This window comes from Scleropages formosus, chromosome 3 (genome assembly GCF_900964775.1).
Source record: "Scleropages formosus chromosome 3, fSclFor1.1, whole genome shotgun sequence".
NCBI lineage: Eukaryota > Metazoa > Chordata > Actinopteri > Osteoglossiformes > Osteoglossidae > Scleropages > Scleropages formosus.
This window is the reverse complement of record NC_041808.1, coordinates 17,803,050-17,818,537: the sequence shown is the minus strand read 5'-3', so window position 1 is coordinate 17,818,537 and position 15,488 is coordinate 17,803,050. Positions and strand designations below refer to the sequence as shown.

General features: G+C 36.6%; 1 protein-coding gene across 1 annotated transcript in view; it reads right to left on the bottom strand.

Moving 5' to 3' along the window:
* The window catches only part of cdc73 (cell division cycle 73, Paf1/RNA polymerase II complex component, homolog (S. cerevisiae)), a 42,813-nt gene extending 28,470 nt beyond the window's left edge, over positions 1-14,343 (bottom strand). Inside the window, exons 1-10 of the mRNA XM_018753716.2 lie at positions 14,204-14,343; positions 13,232-13,337; positions 12,989-13,058; positions 12,782-12,844; positions 12,462-12,514; positions 12,217-12,305; positions 11,606-11,819; positions 3,673-3,771; positions 2,962-3,040; positions 320-384 (exon numbers count right to left, since the gene is read on the bottom strand). Of these exons, the coding sequence (XP_018609232.1) occupies positions 320-384; positions 2,962-3,040; positions 3,673-3,771; positions 11,606-11,819; positions 12,217-12,305; positions 12,462-12,514; positions 12,782-12,844; positions 12,989-13,058; positions 13,232-13,337; positions 14,204-14,334 (969 nt within the window). The 5' untranslated portion in view covers positions 14,335-14,343. The remainder of the gene's footprint in view (positions 1-319; positions 385-2,961; positions 3,041-3,672; positions 3,772-11,605; positions 11,820-12,216; positions 12,306-12,461; positions 12,515-12,781; positions 12,845-12,988; positions 13,059-13,231; positions 13,338-14,203) is intronic.
* Between the last annotated feature and the right edge of the window lie 1,145 nt (positions 14,344-15,488).

Below are 15,488 nucleotides of genomic sequence, written 5' to 3'. Positions count from 1 at the left end.
ATTAGAAGGGTGTTGTTCTATGTGAACACCTGTCATATGTAATAAAGAAATGAACAGATGTTGATATTTCCTCTCATGCAAAACAATTGGCCAAAACTGGTGTGAAATTACTTGGTTTAAAAAAGGCTTTGCAAGTGTTTTTGTAATTGGACATATTTATAACTATTATATGACTGCAGTTATAAAATACAAGCCTAAGAACGGTTTTTACAACGGTTAACCTGAAAGTTATTAAACAAAGAAAGCAAAAACTGAATCAGCTAATTTACACTGAGCAAGTGAATGTCAAATTGTTAAAAATTAAAAGATTTAGGCTTACCGTCACAGACTTCAGAGTCATGCCGTGATAAGTGCCCATTGTGTCAATCTTGAAACCCTCAGTTTCTGGAAGGACCGAAAAATAAAGTTGAAGTTCTAACATGTTAACGGAATCTCTCCCTTTTTAATCAAAAGCAAAAATGAAATATTACACATACTATGTCAATGACAGAAGGTGATTTGAGGAAAAATACATATAAAAACAAATGTAGAAATAAAGATGCTCATTTGGGCACCCAATGACAGTAGACACTTTATTGGTAAAGTAGTGTTGAACTTGGTTTTGGAGATTAAGATTTTATTTTCTAGGACACAACAGCACTCTACACAAAAACATGCTGCTTGTACACAAGTCAAATAAATGATCAAAGAAACAGATCACAACAGAACTGGAAAGATTTGTCATTGCTATAATTAGAATGGATTTAAAAAGGGGGGGTGAAGGAAGAGTCGGGGGGGAACATTGCTGGGGGAGAAATAATACACACACACACAAAGAACAGACACTTCCTTAAAATTCCTCTGCAATATCAATACCCTCATCCCCTCTGTCTGCCAATCTTTCTTAAAAGAGGCACTAAACATTTAAAATGAATAATTTTACATAGAAAGTATTGGGGGTGGCTTTAAGAGCTAATAATTACTTTCTCATAATAAATTAATATCAAACTCAGCAGTAAATGACTAATAGTGTGGGAACACATCACATGTGAACATGTGCCAAATAGGGCCATGAGGAATATCTCTGATGTCTCCATTAGTAGAATGTCAAATTTAGAATCGTGTTCATGTACGTCCGTTGTGAGGGCATTTTTAAGACAAAGGTTGAGGATGCCACATTTAGCAGTTATAACATGTATTCATAAATATATCTTTAAGAAATAGATGAAAAGCTTACAGCCCTTGCACTTTATTTTAGAACTCTTAACAGTAAACTCAATAAGTGATAAAATGAAACTGTGACCAAGGAAATGCTCTCGATTTAAAGCATAAAAATTAGAAAAGGAAGCAAGATGTGCATTTAAAACAGAGCAGCAATGTTTGCTGAATTGTCTCATGCTTGTTCCAGTAGCTGATCTGGTACATGTAAGGGGGAGAAAAAACCCAGCTGTGTCAAAGGATGTAGTGTCCAAAGTTCAAAAGTTATCCAAAAGAGAGGTCAAAACATGGCCAAGGGGCAAGCTTATTGAATTTAGTAATGCTGCAACACGATATTCTCAACCACCTCTGTATACCAGACAGAAATCAATTTCCATTGTGTTATCCGAGCTCGTTTCAAGCAATCACACAGTAACCATGTCATGCAGGGTGCCCCTTTAATTGATTATCAATATGTTGTTGATGAAGCCCAGAGGTCTTAATATTATCATTTTAATTAGTACTTTCATTCGGTGTAAAATTATCTTGCAATGGCTATTTCCATAACATACACTTGTTTTTAAATCTGTTTATATTCATCTCATTTACAGAGGAGAGAGTAAATAACATTGCTGAAATGACGATAGAAAACTGGTGATGAGAGGAACCAGATTAACGGTCTATATGTGTTGCATGTTCATAGCTAAGGCAGCAGTTTTATTCTAGATGGCATGTGGAACCATATGTGAATTTGATATGCTCTGCGTACATAAATGCTCACCCACACAAACAGGTTCTTCAGCTTACAAGCACAACTGGGACCAGAGGCCCAGTGGTAACTCAATTAGTTCATGAATCCAAAGTAATTCTTACCATTATTTCAGTCAACAAAAGCTTAGTAAGAAAGACATTCCTGTAATTATTTGCTGGATAGGTTACATAGGTTACCACACATGCGTAGATACATATATACACAGACGTTCTGAACATCACACTGCATTAAAACCTATTTAAAACGCACAGAAATAAAAATTTGTAGTCTCTACAAAATTATTTAACACCGACTCTTTACAAATTTATAAACACAATTCAGTGTGCAGTATTCATCATTTTGTTATTGATCAAGGATGCTCAAAAACACCAGGTCCGAGCTGTAAACGCTGCAGAAAGGAGTTTAATGAAAATGCTCCCACTCTCCAATACTGTTTTAATATGTTTTACTGCCAGTAACAGCTAGGTACAGAAATGCAGGTAAATTCCAGTCAAAAACAGACAGAAGTCTTAGAAAAAAATGGATGAGAATACACAATTAAAAGTAAATAACCAGGAAAATGTTTGTCTTTGAAAATTCATAAATGTTCGTAACATGAGGAGCCTGTGTGCGTGTGCATGTAATTTCTCTCAGTTACAAAGGACTTCATTTTGCTGTTATACAATATGTGAAGCATAACAATTGAATATGGGCTTTTTGAGCAGATGTTCCAAGGCATAAAATGTTTTCCGCAAAAAGACACTTTTTGGCAGTCTAACAATCTGTACTACTTCACAAATACATAAAGTAGAAAGGATGCTGTTTCCATGGCTGGAGACCGATTTGGTTGAACCACGCAAAAAATTACATTAGTTTATAAATTTGGTACGGTTTCCTTCAAAGGACAATCAGTGAAGAATACAACCCAAGGGGGTGAGAGAGAAGGGAAGCACACTAAAGAACAACTGTCACCCTCTTTTTCCAGTGTGTTCTTAGGGAGAAAACATAAGGGCTGTCTTGACACCAGAACTTACCCTCTTTTCCTTTGAACCTCTCCTGATCGTATCTGTTGTATGCAGCTGGCACAGGCTGTTTGTTTCTGATTGATGGATCCTTCAGCACATAAACGTATAAAACACAGAAGTCAAAGTCACACCACACTTCTATGCTACATTTCATGAGTTAAAATAGTTTCAGTTCGTAAGCACAGCAATGCCAGTATATTTTCACAGTCTGTTAGATTTGTACTGTAATGTGACTGTACAGCACACATTCCTAGTACCCTGTGTGTACTTAATGTGTACTGTTATTACAGCAAATGTACAATTGATACACCACGCTGTTGTTGCTTTGCTATTCTTAGCATACCTTTGAACAAAGAGGACAAGAAATTTAACAAATAACACCAAAAATAAGAAGATGGACTGCAGAAACATGTGATGTGCCGAACTGAAGAGCAGCAGAGTCTTTCTGTGGTTTTTCATTGTCCCAGCAGTCAACTGAATAATTAAAGTCATCGCCTGGGTAGAAACCTAGCTCTTGCAGGTAAAGCAAAAAAATGCTGCAAAGTGAAGAGTGGCCCTGTCAGTAAATTATTCACACACTCTGGATTTAACTGGTGATGTTACTTCAAATCACCAGTTGAGTGCTGGGGCACAAGGAAGACACACAGTTCCTCTGCAGTAGAAGCTTCAGAAGACAGAAGCTTTGAGCTCATCCGTAAAAACAGGTGTGACTCTCCTTACCACCTGGGTGGTGTTCTGCGCCGGCCTCTGTTCTGGAGCTCGGCCCTCCTCCCTGGCCTTCACCGACTGAAGGATCGCAAAAATGTTCTTGGAGAAGTTCTGCAGGGGAACAAGATTCAGTCTCTTAATGAACGCAATACGGAAGGGAGTGGTGGAATATTAAGGGTTGACATGTCCATGAGGGCTGTTGAGCACCGTGTAATCACAAATTCACTGGAGGACAGGGAACAGGGGACATTCAAAAGGCCACCGTGACTGAAGAGCAACCTTTCACACTTGCCAAACACGCACATGTATTGATTTTTGAGATGCAATTTCCCCTCTCTTTAGTTCACAGCATTCAAAATGTCGGTTCTCACAGAATATTCACGACTGCTTCTGTGTGCACTCCAGCAAAGAGAGAAGAAGACCTGAGAGAAGCTGCACCAAAATAAACACAATAATGGCAAAACACACTGTACAAACTGCGACATTTAAGCCAAACAGAGCAGCCAGGCATTACATCATTACAGTAAATGTCTTCATTTAAAGAAAAAATTAGGTAGTAAAGTGTCAATAAACGACATTTTGCTAGGCATTAACTACAAACTGGCATGATTAGAGAAAAATACATCAGCACTTTGGTCCCTCAGTGAAGATCAAAAAATATCAGCATAATTATGCCTTTACTTTCCACAAGACTGCTGCTGCGTGGTAGCAGGTTTTCAACGCCATCTTGGGATGTCGCTATCACCCACACCGTCTGGCTCAAGATGTTGATGCAATGGCTCACATCCAGTTAAGAGCCTGGAAGCCACTGAATTCTTACTTTTTTCAGTGAATACACATTAAAACTTACCTACTTTTCTAAACAGACACCACCACAGACAACTTCTGGTGTTCTCTTTCAAAACTCTGAAAGAACAGCAAAACTAAAAACATTTTATTCAGCCAGAACCTAAAGCGATTATTCAGACGGATGAAACTGATCCCTTAACTTACAGTGGAATTTTCCTGACAACAGGCATCAAAACTTCAAAAGACAAAATCTCTTCTGCACTGTGAACTATGCCTGGTAAATATCTGCTCCCACAATGGCAGAGTAGCAGGGTAACCCATCTTAGGAAAGCATGTTATACGGTTACATAAACCGATGCATAAACATTCTTTCCCCTTAACTGATTTCATCCAGCAACCAGTTTTCATACTTAGGCTCCAGTTAATTTCTAGCTTATCAGTTTTCTGCTGCTAATGCAACAGCAGCAAAACCTTAACCTGCAGCCTGCAACCCCAAAATGAGGCATTAAAACTGAGAAGTTGAGATACCTATGTATTTGAAAGATACACCTACATGTTGCTCTAATAGAATTACATTATTTTTGTGTTTGCACTGGGTCCTTGTGTTATAAATTGTAGAAGGTACAAACATTTACTCTATTTTTAAATTTATTTTCTTCACTTGTATATTTTTTTAAATTTGCTGCAGAGCAACAGTCACCTGTATTTCTACATCTGGTTGTTAGATGGTGTGGGTTGTTTTCATTGTACCCATTTCCACAGTGTTTACAGCTTGGATATGGTGCTAATAAGTAATGACAATCATCAACAAGATAACAGTTTCATATATTTGTAGAATAAATAAGTCACTGGCATGAAACTATGAATTTGTGGTGAGGACATACCTTTCAGTCATTTTAAATTGATTTTAATACAACTGTAAGTTAGTAAAAATGTTAAGTCTTACAGAATTTGTTATAGGCACAACCCAGACTTTTATAGAAAAGTAGGCAGCAAATGAATCAATTTATGTTTCTATTATTATACATTTTTATTGACTTCATAGGCAATAAAGACAACTGAAAGCAGCCAGATGAGATATGTGCAGCATTCATCAGCATGTTCCTATAAAGATGATCAAACTACCTTGGAAGACCACTGTCCAGTCCATGGTGTTCCCTGCCTCATGTTTCCAGAACAGGCTGTGAAGTGTCATTGCACAGTTCATAATTACAGAATAAATAAATAAGTCTATGTGAGAATTTTAAATAACCTAATCTGTTAATAAATCAGCAGATATCTGTATTATTCAACTTTTATTGATTGCAGCATAGTGGTTGGATTTATGAACAAACAGTCAATTAGACTTCTGGTCCCAAGTTAAGGACACAATGTACTTTATCTGTAGATAATGTTATTGAAAGCCAACTGCAAACTGATTACATTTTAATAAGGAAAATCAAAATTAATGTAAGGAAGATTTGTTTGAAATCCCAAGTCATCTGAAAGTCTTTGCTGTTAAAAGCTGATGCAGCATTGTCAACCCAGATGTCTAACAAAATGTCAAGGTAATAATAGCATATTAAAAATAGCATTTTGTTTGATGTGTTCAAAGCTGACCACCAGTAGCGATTTCAGATGACAGTCTACATTATTGCATTGTTTCACGTTTCCAAAAAACCTGTAACCATTAATTGTTAAAACCACTCCCTGAGATATCCATATGTTTTATACATATGTTATATACACACACACAAATATTAATGATCATCTTATTTGGTTACCTCAAAGGGCATTGTTTTCAGGATCTATAGAGACTGCAAGGTATGAATAAATGTTGTAAATATCCTTAGAGAACCTTGGTACCTTCACACACAGTCCTTAAGGAAGCATTTAAAACTAAGAAAAATGAGTAATGCACTACCCCTAAGGAATTAATGTGTCAATACATTAACTGAGGGGTTGTTTGCTTCTACTTAATTTTAACTGCTATACACACACTCCACTTTTATAATGACACCATAGTGACACTTAAGAAAACAGACTTAACAAGGGCTTTGTAGGCCTTCTCTAAAAAAAAAAAAAAAAAATGGCTTACTCCTTTTTTTAATCTCCTGATTAAACCAGTCGCTGACTTGCTTCTTTGAAAATACTGTCTGTGTTCTCAGCAAAGCTTAATGGCTGTTCAATATATGTCCCCAGACACCTAAAGGACTTCATAACCTTTACAGGCTGATCATTAAGGGAAAAAGGCTGAAAAGTCTGCAGATAATGGTACAAAAGAAGCCCCGCAAAATATTATTAAATTCACAATTATTTTGAACTTGTTAATTCCATATCCGTCATGATATGAATTTTATGACATATAGGTTTAGGGTCGTTAAAAAGACAGCGAATTACAGGAAGATGACAACATCTAAGTGATTCATTCAACATAATGAAAAGGCAGCTTTTAAACATAAAACTCAGTAGAATCAGAATGTTCTTATACTGTCACCTGCAGGATGTAAGACGCATTACACCTCCGAGAAGCATAAAAACTGCTCTAACAAATAAATCAGATCATGACCATGGCGTAAAGCCTTCAGTCTATTCCTACTCAATTTCCGACTCTCTGCAACTTCCTGTGTATTAGATGTTTACACTGCAATTAAATACCAACCTTGGTTATCTTTCCGATACAGTGCAATAATTCATAAATCCATCAGTTACCAGTTACAAGAAAAAATTCAAAGCCACAAATACATGATACCTTTCCTCCTATAGTGGACACCATAAGCATGGATACAATCTGAATTTTTAATGCCTTAAATTAGCAATCAGGGCACTCAAGAAGTTATAGAATATCATGCCAAGAAATAAGGATTAGTAGGCAAAGAAAACGCATGCTTCCTTTGGCAGAAACATCAATGAAGAAGTCCATCAGTTATCAATTAAGTAAGACCGAGAAAGTGAGAGAATTATGAAATATTGATTGCAATTATGAAGACTGTCATCATAATCCGGACATTTAAATTCTAATAAACCTGATTTCTGTTATTCACTGCTGGCCAGCAAGGCTCCAGAATTGAGAAACTGACAACAAATGTGAAAATTAAACTTTAGCCTGAAAAAAAATACTTTAAATTCCCAACTGATATTTTGTACAATGGCAAATACACATATGAAGTTTTAACTTTAAATGAAACCTTCAACAATCCAGTTCAATCACATGTGCTTGCCCTAACAGCAATCTGCCCATGACAGCCTTTAAATAAATACTTTGCACAACCCATTAGATTTGTCGGAGTAAAATGTCATGTCAATGACAACGCTCTAAATACACATTTGTCAGATCTATAAGAACAACTTGAAACGTCACGATCAAACCACAGCCACAGTTTTACCCATATTTTTTTTTCCTCTTAAGAACTGGAGAGTATTTTCTATCATGCTCGAAAGAAAGGAGGGATTAAAAAACTGATTTCCCTAACCGTGTAACATTTTTAATCCCCCTGTAATTATAATTACGGGAATATCGTTTAAACATTCGCCTAGGGAAACAGCATTCGACAGAAGGGCAATCAAGCCTTGGTCGATTACACTGCCTGCTCCAAAGCGATGAACAGCAGATAAATCAACACTGCTTGTTAATGCAGCACCATATAGCTGAAAGGGGAAATTTAGCTTTCAACAATTACACACAATGCCTGAAAAATTAAAGGTGGGGGGGGGGGGGGTTGAAAGTCAATTCGCCAAATATTTTGTATTTAAAGCAGTCCAGTACTTCAGGTTGGCTCGGGCAGGTGAAATAAGTTGAAGAGGACCTCTACCATCATTCCACTGTGGTCTCCAACATGGTGCCCACGGGCACCTGGTAGCCCGCCAAGCACGTTCTATAAATAGGGTCAATTTTAATTATTGATTTTAGTTTTTTGTTATACTTACAAAAATTTAAAAAGTGTTATGTTAACATTTCATATAACATTAAAACATCAAAATCATCATTTAAAAAATTAAATATTTTGAAGTTTACGCATGTTATTAACGTACGTGGTGTACATTTCTCATAGGCTGTGAGTTCAGGCGGTAGCGAGCTGATGGCATAAACAAGGTGAAATCAACTATAACAAAAAACAACAAAGGATTAATTATGGCTGATGGTGCACCAGGTACTGCAAAAAATAAAAAGACATTACTTTGAGGAGGAGTGGGGGAGACAATTTCTCGTCACAAAGGCAAGAGTGTATGCCTCATCTGGGGCTAGCATTGCGGTATCCAAGAGAGGCACAACGCGGAGAGACATTTTCACCACAATGATTCCACAAGACCTTCAGTAGCAGTTTGTTATCCACCAGATACATCACTTAGAAAAGAAAAAGTTAATGAGTTGAAAGCAACATTAAGTAGGCAGCAATCATTTTTAACCAGACCGGCTAAAGTCACACAGGCTGCAACCTAAGCTTCATTAGGGTTGCTCATTTTTTTGACAAAACACAAAAAATCATTCTCGGATGGTGAATTGTCAAGGGATTGTGATTGTGATAGCGAACACACTGTTCAGATCACAAGAATGGACATGAAATCATGCCTGCTCAACTCGGGGCGAAAACAATTGCAAGACGAGTCACTGCTATGTCAGCGAACGTAACGAAGCAACTGAAGAAAGATTAGGTTCGTGTAAATGGCTTTCCATCCAGTGTGATGAGTCTGTAGGGAAATGTGTTCAGTGCACTGTGAAAGAAAAAAAATGATAAATGTACATATTTCAATAAATTTTCTTGGAATATTTTCCAGGATTGATTGTTTAATAAAAAATATTAAAACAGCTTGTGAGAAATCACTAATATTTTTTATGCCAGGATTGGATATGAAGATATTTTATTATCCCTTTGACATAATGTTGTTAACTGAAAGTTAAAAAAAAAGCACCACTGTGTTTATATTTATTATAACAAATTATATATTTTTTGAGTATATCAAACAAGTAGCCCTCTAGACTATTTTATCCCTTCAGGGAGCCCTCACTCACAAAAAGGTTGGAGACCCCTGTTTTAAAGAAAGCACATAGAAATAGCTCAGTGAACAGTGGGGTAGTGCTGTCATTCTCTGCATATTAATACCTACAGACTCAGAAGATGTAAATCCATCAGCTGGCCAATAAGTGAAAGATTAATCCCACCAACAATTCTTTCCTGGCCTAGTGTAATCAGAGTTTGGCAATCAAGTTCAGGGAAGAATGCAACTTTTTTGGATCAATAGCAATTACAGCCAAGAGACCCCCCTAAACAGCATCAAGACATGCTCGGAAAGCACACAGCCACAAGTAGCAGGTTAACAAGTCACTTAGCTCATTACAACACAGTCCTCTTAGAAGACTCAAGCTTCACAAATCAATGCATAAGAGATACAAAAGCATCACAAATATGCCCGTTATCTACATTAGGTCCTCAACATGGAAACAACTGGGATTGAAAGTCTGAGAAGTCTGTGCTGAACTTGAAAAATCAATAAAAGCTAAATAATGCGTATGTCTGCTCACTGATTAATAGTTCTGATTAATGTCTGGAAAACCTGCAAAAACCCCAGACAAAGGTATGACAGATTGATAGATAGGGGGCAGCTGAATCTCACCTACTGCTGTAGCACCCTTGAGCAAAGTACTTTAAATTGCTCCAGTAAAAATTGCCCGGCTGTATAAATGGGTGAATCATTTGAAGTCACTTTGGAAAAAAGCGTCAGCTAAACGAGTAAATGTAGACAAATAAAAACTAACACTTTCATCCATCTATTACCAAAATCTTGTCCAATATAAGGTTGAGGGTTATCTTCAGCCTATTCTAGAAACAGCATGTGCAATGGGACACACCCCCCCAACGTGACATACCAGGACACTGTATCGGTTAACTTCAAAATTACCTTAATATTTAATAATGTAAAATGAATCATCTTCCTAACTCCCCAGTGTTGACCAATTCATCACAAACATCTACAAAGTTTTTCAGCTTTGAGCTATGTACACATCTATCATCGCATAAATAAAAGCTTAACAAAACAGTCTCAATTTATTTAGGAGTAAGGTTCTGTAAAGTCTTTGATATAGCTACAGAAAAAAAAAATACTTTGCAGGATTTCATTTTTTACATTTTTATTAATGCCACATTAAAAAAAAAATAATAATTTGGAAATTAGGGAAAAAAATTCCATCCAAAAACCACTATTTAAGGGGGACTGTTGACCAATTTATTCCATAAACATGTGTTCCTCATGGTGCTGGTCACCAAATTTAGAAAAACCAGACAGAAGCTATAAACACCATAAAATAAGGTGATGCCACACTTCTATCGTGTATCTATTCTGAGTGGGTTTTGCAGCCAAGACATTCTCGTTCTGCAACAAACTTCATAAAACAAACCTGAAGAAAACGTAGTTAAAAATAAGTAAAACTTGTATTTTTAAAAAAAAAAAAAAAAAAAAAAAAAAAAAAGTGCATGAAAAAATTCATTCTTCAATGTTTGTAACACAAGGTACTTCAGTATATTTCTCATCCCGAGCAATTCCAATAAAAAATATTTTTAAAACGTATTTCCCCAACTATCATATTCCTACACAGCAGTAACATAATACCGTAAGGGTAAATAACAAAAACAGCAATTTTATAAATGCCAAAACACTTAAGAGTGACCAAACATGGAAAGAATTTTATTAGGATGTTAGCTTATTTACTGCTTAAACAGTTTATTAAAAGAATGCTGTTGCAGTGTGAACTGACTGCAGTAAACTCTAAATTACCAAACAAAATATTCTTATAATTCAATGCAATAATGTGGCATTACATCATGTAGACTCACCATTAGACTTAACAAGTTTCCAACCCCTCCCCATTTTTACATTTCTGACATATGATTTTGCACGAGTGACAAATTCTGCTTCATAAATATGAGTATTTCATGAAACAGCATTTTCGTTCATGTACTTTGAAGCCATCTACAAACTGCAGTTACAATGTCATGTGACTACAACTCCTGCTTACAAGATGGTGTTTCCTTCTCTCCACAGCATGAATTTCATTAATCAAATGCTAGGAAAGAAAAAGTACCTACAGACCTCTGTGTACCTCCCAAGGCACAAATTTCCACCACTGTCCAACGTATTCCCAATCTCCAAAAGGAAAACAAAGTTCAGTACTTCCGCCTACCTTTCCACTGCTCTGTAAAATTGTGGTCCTTGTTCTCCACACTCTCTCTCGGCTCACAATGTCTCTGGTGACATCCACTTCTGCGTCAACGAAACTTCTCTGTTTCAGAGCGATGTCATCATCAAAGTCTGTTTTAATTGTTGATCGCTTCTTTGCCATGATCTTTGCTTTGATGGCTGCAATTTTCTCGACAGACATTGTGTCCGACAAAGACCTAGAACGATTGAGAAGTTCCACATAAGGAGCAGTGGTATACAAACAACTAAATACATCTGCTGCTTTATTTAAAAAAAATAAAAAAAAAATAAAACACCACACCATATGTGCAGCACTAACACAAAATAGAAACTTATCTTAACGTTTGTTAAGTATATGGCTTTTTCGTTATGTATAATAAGCTATGACAGACTTCACAAAAAAATAAATAAATAAAAATGAAGGTGATATGGTACACGAGAATGGCGTAAATGCCAGAGCTTACACATTTTAAGTTTGGGGAACATGAATATAATGCAGATACTAAAATATCACGCAAGAAAAAACCAAGATGAGACAGCTCTAATTAAATAAATGTAAGCTGGATAATAAAAAATGTGCAATGAAATTTATACCTGATCTGATCCGTTTGCACAATGCCCTCCTTGTGCCCCTCCAGACGGGCAGCCAAACGCTCCTTGTCCAAACGCACACGTTCCTCATCCTAGTGTACAAACAAAAGTCATGTTTATGGTATAAGTATCAGATCCGAACATGTGTCGCTGGGACAGCCGATGGTATCATCACTGCTGTTGTCAGTAAAGCAGATTTTTCAAGAGATTTATAACAAAATATTATACTGAAATTTTACATTCTTTACCTCTATTCTTGGCTTCTTTGCTTCTGATGACACTTCATCTGCTCCTCTCTTAACTGTCAGCATGAGAAGACCAAATTTTCTCCGTTAAGCTATCAGTTATGTAATGAACTTGAACCACATTTTACCGTTTTCTTTCCATAAAAACCCATTAAAATATATTTTTTTTTATTTCATTGAACGTTATCAAACTAAAGAACGAACATATATGAGATGCTAAACTACGGTTTCGGCACATTTGAGTTGATTGTTTACTTCTCCACGTTTCTGCATGTACAAACTTCTATTGCGTTCACACAGAAGTCAAAGTGCAGAGCACATACCTTGCGTTGGTCTTTGTAACCCGATTTCTATGGGTGCACTTCTGTCAATACTTGCCGAAGTGGCTGAAGGCGTGACAAAATTGAGACTTTAAGATATTATGTTAAATCAACTACACAGACCTCTTGATACTGACATCTCACAACTACGTACACAGAACAATGTATAAGCTACGTTCTTTTCTAAATTATTCTTTGTATAATACTTACAACTTTCTCCATTGAGATAAGAAAGCAAATCCTTTCGATCGGGTCTTGTTACTACCGGAATGTTTTCTGTCTAGAAATATAAGAATTAATTTTACCAGGTTTACTCATTTAACTAAGCACATATGGCAGCATTCAGGAAGATTGCCGTAAATTTGCTTTCCGTAGAGGCAGGAAAGTAACAGTATATCCAGTATCAGCATAAATTTGAGATCTGTGGGGGGGGGGGAGAAGCAAGACACTTACTGCAGCTCTTCGCACATAGGATGGGTGAGGAAGGTGGACATTGTTAAGCAAGAACAGGATGGAGTCCAAAGTATAGTATTCCTTGGGCTGACCATCCTTCCCGGTGCTAGAGTTTAAAAAATGAGTTTTGTGTTATGCATATGAACTGTATTCATTCTTATACTGCACTCTTTGCAACAAAAAGGCTGAACATGAAAACTCACAACACATTAATTAAAAAAGTTAACTACTAAACAGATCACGCAAGATGAATATTAGGCATACGCATCAATTATCGTATCAATTAATTCAGGCACACTGTGAAAATTTGCTGAAATAGTGTGACACGCTGCAGAATCATCAGTGCCAACAACAGGAAGAGTTCTTGGTGGAAAAGGCAGGTGTCAAAGGAAGAGCTCTCAGAAGTCTCTATATAGTTACTCCACCACATTAAAACAAAACATAAAATCACACAGAAAAAGCATGCCACAAAAAAGATAACCGAAAAGACAGATCAAGCAAGAAGAAGGTGCAGCTTTTTGCCTGTTTTATTCAGTTGCAATGAAGGGATCAGACAGTGGAGGATGCCAGTTCATGTACTATGTCTGTGCCAGCAACCTGACTGAAACACTAAATCATGCTTAAAGGTCAACTCCTGGCCCTGCACACTGAGGAACACACAACTGAAAAAGAAGCAAACATGCTGCGCAACCAGTCACACGAGGGGGTTTAAACTTGACAAGCACAACAGGAAATCAAGACGCTTACTACACATAACACGCGTACTGATCTCATTACGTCACACAGTTTGTTTTAAGTAACACAAAGAGACTACACGTGCACGGCAGCTGGACTGCTACAAAGTACAATAACTAACTCAGGCTGGCTAGTTGGAACGAACACGCTGCTGGCTGAAAAAAAAGTTTACCAACTGCAGCGAGCGACCTAGTCACACAACAGCCAAGTAATAACTCAAAATGAGCATCAACGTACCCCCAAATGACATAGTTGGTTTTGACATTTTTCGGCCATGAAAACTCCCCGAATATAACTTCATCTCCTTTTGCGACAATTTCTTTTTTCTGGATGTTATACTGACGAAGAACACTTAGCACGTCCGCCATCTTCACTTGTCTTCACTGAGTGGGATCGTCAGGTCCCCGAGCAGTCTTCAACTCAGAGCTGCCCGGAAATGCGCCCGATTAAAAATTCTATCGCTTCTTAGATATTGCGTTCCGTTAAAAAGCCTAAAATCACTTTATCTTAAAAAAACAATACAGAAATTATGTATATTTCATGCATGAATCCATTTCCGATAAAACACAGTTAAAATTTGTACACAAACTTTACGGGCGTAAGAAGAACAGAATGTTTTGAATTTGCTTGTATTTGGCGACAGATATTTAGTGATGTTCTATCCCTTTAAATTCAATGTTAGTCCCTTTAAGATCTTGAACTAGTAAATAATAGTGCGATGAGTATCCATATTGAGCGGGAACCAAACTATTCGTATTAGTACTAGTTAGTAGTATGAAGGTAATATGTTTCTTTAATATCACTATATTTTCTGATACTTGAATCTGTAGTTGTGCGAAACTAATAATTATTTTTATTCAACAGAATCAGCGCATGTCAGCCACCTGTCTTGAACTAATAAGGCTAAGCCTTAGGTATTATCATTTCATGTCAGTTTAAATTTTAGGTTGAGCTGATCCTCACATCATCATCATGTATTAGAGGACTACACACATTGTTGTAATTTTAAAAATTATTTTTGTTTATTTTATTTTTTCACAAAAAAATGCAATTACATCATTCAAGGTATTGTTTTATTGTTTGTTAGGGAACAAAACCATCTTGGGTCTGAAGTAGACATTGTTGACACAAGTGAGTTTTCTGCACAGCAAATAATAAGTACATCTGGACTAATACATGAGACAAACAGCATTATTTTCGGATAAAAATATCCGATGAGCTGTATAATAACCAACTTCATCCTTTGTTATATAAAATGCACATCAGCACTGAGGTGTTTCTCTTAAAGTTAGGATCTACCATAACTCATCATATACATCATATCAGTTTTTCTTATTCAATTCTTTGAAAACATTTTAATGAAAACAGGTCCACATTAACAACTTGAATAAACAGCCACTTGGGGAAAAGTGAATGTAGTATCTGCCATTGCCGTTCTGTATTTCTTATGATAAGGCTTTAGATTTAGCCTTTAGTCTGCTTCAGCTGAGAATTAAGTGTGTGTTTGACTTAGATCTTTTCT